The sequence below is a fragment of the Myxocyprinus asiaticus genome, chromosome 30 (assembly GCF_019703515.2).
Source record: "Myxocyprinus asiaticus isolate MX2 ecotype Aquarium Trade chromosome 30, UBuf_Myxa_2, whole genome shotgun sequence".
Classification (NCBI taxonomy): domain Eukaryota; kingdom Metazoa; phylum Chordata; class Actinopteri; order Cypriniformes; family Catostomidae; genus Myxocyprinus; species Myxocyprinus asiaticus.
Window position 1 is genome coordinate 30,802,165 of NC_059373.1, and position 7,609 is coordinate 30,809,773.

General features: G+C 37.7%; 1 protein-coding gene across 1 annotated transcript; it reads right to left on the reverse strand.

The window, feature by feature from the left end:
• Positions 1–712: 712 nt before the first annotated feature.
• Positions 713–3,394, reverse strand: LOC127421274 (MARCKS-related protein 1-B). The gene is made up of 2 exons (XM_051664174.1): positions 3,106–3,394; positions 713–2,019 (listed from the first exon to the last, which is right to left on the reverse strand). The coding sequence occupies exons 1-2, from the start codon at positions 3,190–3,192 to the stop codon at positions 1,495–1,497; spliced, it is 612 nt and encodes a 203-aa protein (XP_051520134.1). The 5' UTR covers positions 3,193–3,394; the 3' UTR covers positions 713–1,494.
• Between the last annotated feature and the right edge of the window lie 4,215 nt (positions 3,395–7,609).

Sequence of the window (7,609 nt, forward strand, 5' to 3'; positions counted from 1 at the left end):
TATGTAATGCGAACACTATTCATCCTATAACCGGTAAGAGAAAATGGAAAAGTAAGCAATTCATCCATGAATTAACTGTCAAATTCGGTAAATGAACAGCTCACTCTTTCAGAAGACCAAAGAAACAACCCTCCCCAGAGAAATCCTTCATGAGCAATGGAAAGCAAATTTTTTATAAGCGTCAGCATTAATCACTGAAAACCTATAATTTCTTGCTAAGCAAAATCATCAAATCAAATCATTTTGCTACACGAAAACCACGAACGAAAGGTGAAGCATTAGAATGTTAAAAATAGAAACAAAATTAATTATATTTCCTAATTATTTCTTAATATTCTACCAAATGCAATATCTGTTCATTGTTATTAGACCTTTAATGATATTATCAGTGTTATATTCAGCCAATTTGATTTGAAGGAAAATAAATGACTTGTGCGTAAACAGGTCAGCTTTACTACTAATAGATTATTTACATTTCAGTGTGCCTTCTCATACTGTATCTCTGTGTGATGGTAAATATGGCATTTTTGCATGTTCATTATGTTATATCCACTTTGTATATGAATCCAAATGGATTAATTTAGCTGTCAAAGCCCTCTTAAACATGTAAATCACATGTAACTTGCGTAAAGACAGTTATAATGAGTGTTTTGAGTGGCTTTCCCTTGATAATACTCCCTGTGGAGAAGGAAAAACACAAACTGACCATAAGTAGGTAACCAACATTTATTTACCATTATCAACTTTACAATAAAACCAGTAACATCTTTTAACATTAGTAAAATAAAGAACAAAATAGGTCAAATGTATTTACAGAGACCAAAAAGCAGATCAAGGCTCACATTTAACACATAACAACTCTGCTTCTTTTAAAACTTCAAATGTGAACATAGCAAGCTCAAATGTGTTTTTATTTAGTTTTGTGTTTTTTTTTTAAGCCAATATGAAAAGTAAAATGCGATTTCAAACAAACGAGGCAAAGCCTTGTTCTGGATATTTAAAATGGTTCTCTATACACCACAAAATACTTAAATTTGGGTTAAAATATAGGAATGTAGAAAGTTGGCAAGTCTTTTTCAATTTCCTTTTTTTTAACAGTCATTACATGTGGTGATGCTTATCTCGCACAATTCATCTGTATCATCGCATCTCATTCAATGGTGGGCTTCAAAGACGTTTCTCCTTGATCCCGTCCCCAAACTCTTAACTCACTCCTGCGTTGACATCCCACTTCCAAGAGGTATCGGCATACACATTTGGAATTCCAGATCTTTGAGCCATTATCAGGGAAGTGAACTAGTGAATCTAGTCTGTCATTTGTTATTAATCTTGAAGAAAGTGGCACGAGGAGTCTTTTTTCACATACATGTGTATATATACATATACATATATCCATGTATATATACATATGTATACATATACACATATATAAATATATATATATTTTTATTTTATTTTTGAAAAACAGTTCACAAAGTCCTTTGTGAAGTACAATCACTCCTTCTGTTCGGATGGTGCAGGTGTTGAGCTGATCTCCTCTGTTGGTTTTGTGGGCTCTGCAGCAGGTGCAGCAGCCTCTTCCTTGGGGGCAGCAGCCTCCTCGGGTTTGGCCGCGGTTTCCTCAGCCTTGGGGGTCTCGGCAGGAGCGGGTGTCTCATCGGCCTTGGTGTCCTCCTCCTTCTTCTCCTCAGCGGCTGCCCCGTTCTCCTCAGGCTTCTCTTCGGTGGCAGGAGCAGCAGCTGCCTCTTCCTTCACCTCGGCACTCTTCTTGTTCTTCTTCAGCGAGATGCCCTTGAATTTAAAGGAGTTCTTCAGGGAGAACTTCTTCTTCTTCTTCTTGGGGGTCTCCTTGGTGGCCTCGCCCTCGGGTTTGGCCGCCTCTCCCTCGGTGGCGGGTGCGGGTTCGATGGCATCACCAGCTCCGGCCTCCGATTCTTTGGCTGTCTCTGCGGAACCATTGGTGGTGGCGGCATCTCCTTCTGCTTTTACGTCACCATTGGTCTTAACATGACCGTTCTCCTGAAAAACGATAAAAGATGACATTCAGATTTATTTACTTTTTTTAAAAAAAATTTTTTTAGATTCACATCAGGATACCCCTATCAAAATTAATGAAATTGTCATTCCGCCATATTCTAGGCCTACATATATTTACATATGTGTCAGGGGATCCCTTTAAACGTCGACGGACACGTAAAAAAATGCATGTCTACGAGGTGACGCCTTGCAGTACCACTCACTACCATGCGAGGGCGACCGAGTCATATAAAACACACATAATGCGACCCGAGACAGCAGCTTCCAAACAAAAGACTGAGACCGATCGAAGCACGATGGAGAATTTCATCGAGTTTGATTCACCATCGACGATGCAATCAATCGAAATTGCATTTTCACAAATGAATACAAAACACAAGCACACTCATTGATGAGAAAGCTTTTTAATAACATAAAACCTCCCCAGCTTGACCAAGTTTGAACTCCCGCGCCTATGTCTAGACTTTAAAGACCGCGCGTCTGTAAATTAGACTCCACGAGCTCAACAGAAGAAAAACAATGAACACGAATGCCGCATGAATTAAAAGACAATACAAACACTACACTCTCAAATACCAATTACAGCAAGTTTTTCCTGATAGATCTCAACCCCCTGCTGTTAACCCATGCATAGTGAGTACGTGCAGCATCCTCCACCAACACTGGCATTAATGGAGCTCGCACGGCAACAACACCAACAGTCTCCAGATGGACTTCAATACTGTGATCATGTATGAAACCAACAACTTTCATAGCTAAGCACAAAACCTTTAAATAGCATACATACGTAATGTTTTGCGAATGCAAATTCTCAATTCTACCGCGTGACACCAGAAATGTCATGCTAAATCATAAAATTATGCTGTATGGTTAACAATTTTTTTAACGCCATTTTTTTCAGTCGTTTTAATAAAAATCAACACATTATCCTTGATTCGTCACACACTTAGAGTAATGCTAAAATCGCTCGCGGTGTTTTTGAGACTCTCGGTAAAAAAGCACTTGTTGGTCAGATGTGGGTGTGTCGCTGAGGGTGAGATGGATTTGTGCCTTTCGTCTTTTGCCTACCTGTCCGTTTGTCTTGACGGCAGCCGGATCAGCATCGGCGGCTTTCCCCTCCACAGCCACTCCTCCCTTTGATGCCTGTGATCCCATTATGATCAATTTGTTTTTAAAGTAAATTAAAAATAACTAAAATTCAAGTAGGTGGAAAAAAATTAATCCAGACCAACGCGCGTAGCGTGCATCCAAAGGTGCGAATTAAGTTGATGTTTTTTTCTCCTTTGTGAGGACAACTTGAGATGATCCACTCTTGTCTTCCACCCGTGTACGTCGAGGTCGACCTACTACTACCAGTTCCAGTTCTATAGCGCTTCAAGATAACCCAAGGCCCCGCCCATGGGTGTGTCTCTGTAAGTATAACCAATCAGGAGATAGTGACCGCCCACTTCTGGACCTCTATGTGTCCCACCTCTATTTGCTTCCACATCGGATCCATAGAAATAGAAAATGGCATCAAACTGTTAAGAGGGAACCAACTGGGTGACTTGTTGAACTTTCTGGTAATTGAACGCAATGGGGCTCCAGTTTAATTGAACCCATATACAAAGTAGACCTAAAGCATTAGGTATAATCCATTCAGTATCTTTATGACAACACTAAAATGGAACAAATCTGCTGGTTTCATACAACATTGCATAGTTTCAGCTTTTCTGACACCCAACCTGTATGCTTCACTGATGCTTGAACTGTTAATGGCATTAGTTAATGCAAGTGGACTCGAACTGAGTTTGCAGTTAACTTACACTGTATTCTTAACATTCTGGTATAAATGTGTAATTTAATGTGCATTAATGGCAATTACACAAAATATTTATACCTGTGGTAATAGCACATGTTCTCATTCCCATTTGGAATCAAAGATTAAGGCATGTCAAAAAAATTATGATTTACAAAAGCGGTACTCAACTGGTTTTGCTTCAGCACCCACATTTTACATTGGATATCAAGTGGTGGCCCAGCACAGTATTAAAATGCAGTAGTTTATTATACAAATGTCAACAAAAATGTCCTAAGAATTGAACATTAGTAATAAATTAATTAATATTACCATAACCTGCGTAAGCCCAACAGTATGCAAAATTATCACCATCACATTGGCTAAATTGGAAAACTGATTATTTTGTAAATGCATAAAAAACGATATAAGTGTGATTTACCAGCCTAACACATATCGTTTTAGCATTAACCGTATAACCAAGTGATAGATTAATTTGAGAGTAGAGCCCGACCGATATGGGATTTTTGAGACCGATACCGATTTTAGAGAGGGGAAATTCACCGATTACCTATATGGTGGCCGATATATAAAATTTTTGAGCTGGAATGAAAATAGACCTTTTCTATGTGGATTGTGCACCGATATGACTATGCAAAGGTACTCAGAAGGCTGCTTTCTTAAATATTTTTATCAAAGAATATTTGACATTATTATTATACATTGTCAACAAATTCTAGAAATGAACACTGAGAAAATAAAGAATAAATAAAAATACAATAAACAGTTTAATAAACATCAGTACTGTATGTTTAGTATCAGTCAAATGCTGATCATTAAAATAAAGAATCAATAAAAATAAAATAAATAGCTAAATAAACATCAGTAGTACTGTTTAGTATCAGTCAAATGCTGACCATTAAAATAAAGAATAAATAAAAATAAAAATAAATAGCTAAATAAACATTAGTAGTACTGTTTAGTATCAGTCAAATGCTGACCATTAAAATAAAGAATAAATAAAAATAAATAGCTAAATAAACATCAGTAGTACTGTTTAGTATCAGTCAAATGCTGACCATTTAAATAAAGAATAAATAAAAATAAGATAAATAGCTAAATAAACATCAGTACTATTTGATATCAGTCAAATGCTGACCATTTAATTAAAGAATAAATAAAAATAAAATAAATAGCTAAATAAACACAAGTACTATTTGGTATCAGTTAAATGCTGACACATTAGCTTCCACTAAGCTGACAACAATGAAAGTAGCTACGTGATTAGCTAGTTAGCTATAAGCTCGTTGTCACGGAGAGTAAAAGACAGACGTTGTTTATTTTACTTTCCAGCATTGTGTCTCACCAAATAGATAACAACATAGTGTGAAATCAACACTCAAAAGACACAATCCACCACCGCACCGTTGTCTGCTGAGCTGCAAAATGATGCTCTGATGTTTACCTTTCAATCTGCTACATTACTGATTGCACTGACAAACTATAGCTGGCTAACAGCAAACAGACATGAGTGACATGGTTGTCAGGGACAAGGTTAATGTTATATTTGTTATATTGAAAAGGGAAAATGAAGGGGTCATTGTTTATTAAGTTTCCAGTGTGTATTTCACAAACTAGTTAACAATTTACAGAGACACCGTTTAACTCCGCCCTGTCTGCAGAACCACCGTCAGTTCAAAGTCAGCTCTGTAAACAATGGAGTCGGAGTGCGCTCTGCTGGACAAACTACGCTATGACACCAATTCTAAAGCATTGTTTTCTGCATTATATGTTCTGAAAAAAGTTTTCATATCTGCGCATATCGGTAAAAGATATGCTGATACCGATATATCGGTGAAAGGCCGATATATTGGTCGGGCACTATTTGAGAGAGTGAAGTTTTAAAAGTTGATTAGCCTATTTTGTAATTCTACAACCTAGTCTCATAGAATGAATGTTACTATAACTACATTTTTGTAAACTGACTTTTGCATGCAGCGTTTTACATTTCATAACAGTTTCCTGGTGAAATTAACAGTAGAGGCGCTACAACAACTGTGTGTTTTATTCACTTTCACACAAATCACAAATATGATGGCTGATTATTACTTTATAAACTCTTATTTTTCACTCTATTACTCACACTGATATGTTATGATATCAGAACACTTTAATGCATCATTTGAAAAAATTATTTTAACGCTTGTATCTCACCTACATTTACATATTTATTCCAAGATGATTAGCTTCCGTGGTAGTTCACCTCATAGAATGTTGGAATTTGGACTTGGAAGTTAGCGATTCAAGACCCAGTCAAGCACGCAAGCTGACAAGTGAGACGAAAATGTCATAGAAGTAACACGAGACGACGTGGTTGCTTCAGAAAATGTGCTTTTCATTTCGCATTTTTGTCATTTTTGGACTCTATCGATTAGGTTTAGGTGTTGGTTAAGGGTAAGGATGTCTGTTTTGTGTCTACCTCTCATTTGATTGTAGATCACTATTGATAAAGTTTAGATTAAAATTTTAGGTTAGGGAGGTACGTTTTACTCATTAAATCCTCTATCTAATATTTACCTTAAAAACCTCATCTGATTACGACACCATTTCACTCACTTTTGGCACCCCCCCGCTGGACATTTCACTAGGAAACTGCAGTCAAACGTGTAATGAGGCACGTAATTTCATTTTGCAAACATGTTGCCATGGTAATTTAATGTTCATGAGACCAGGCTGTAATTCTAATATGCACAATTATATGGTTAGTTGCATTTAGCATTGTTTTTCTCTTCTGTCTGTGACCTGCCATTTGACAACCACTGTTTTACATAATTGATCACTTTTGAGTCAAGTTAAAGACTAGTCAGATATTTTCTTATGTAATATATCATTTAACCTCATATATCTCTTTCTTTAAATCTCTTTATATTCCTTTCCATCTTTCTCTCCTTCCAATTCTAGAATGAATTCTCCTCTCGGTCATGTACCCCTCTGTTTTTTCTCCTTTGCCTTGTCAAATGACATAAAATCTAAACTGTTTGTGGAGGAATGCGAGGCATCTGAACGCTCATGAATAATTTTCACCGCATCTGCGTCTTGCTACTTTCTCAGAATGGTCAGAACCTCAGGCAGGAAGGGAACGGGAAAGAATATGGTTTTGTGTGTGTCAGATGAGAGAATGTAATGAATGAGCTCATATATTGAAACGGTCTCCTCTTTTACTTGGGTTGGGGGTTGGGTGTGACGAAGTGCAGGGGAAAAGAGATGCTTCTTTTGCCCAGAGATTTTTTTTATGTGGTTCATATTCTTGATGACGTGTCAGGACACATCGTCCATGCATCAGACTCGCACTTTCCACTTTCCTGATCAGCTGGCTGAAAGGCTTTTATTGTCACCCGATTATTCAAAATTTGGTGGGATAACTCCATAGTGAGGCCTGCAGTTCACACCTTTTATCCAGCGTAGGATTTTCTATAAACTGGTGTTTCAATCCCTGTGTAGCTGCATGACCAGACAACAAATAGCTCCTGCAGGAGCAACATCTCACACATGAATGTGAATGGGTGTGTTGATATGCCAATGATAGGGACATCAAACTGGGCAGGGCAGGTAAGAACTGGTTATCAGTCACTGTCCAGCTCTGTTTTGACCACAGCAGCTAGCGAAAGAGGAGGATGGTGATGGTGTGAACGTTGGGGGTTGGTTGCCCTCGAGCAATTTGGACTAAACTAAAACTAGTATCCAGTGCAGGGCTGGGGGAAATTTGCCAAGAAGAGAATAAATGACACATTGAAG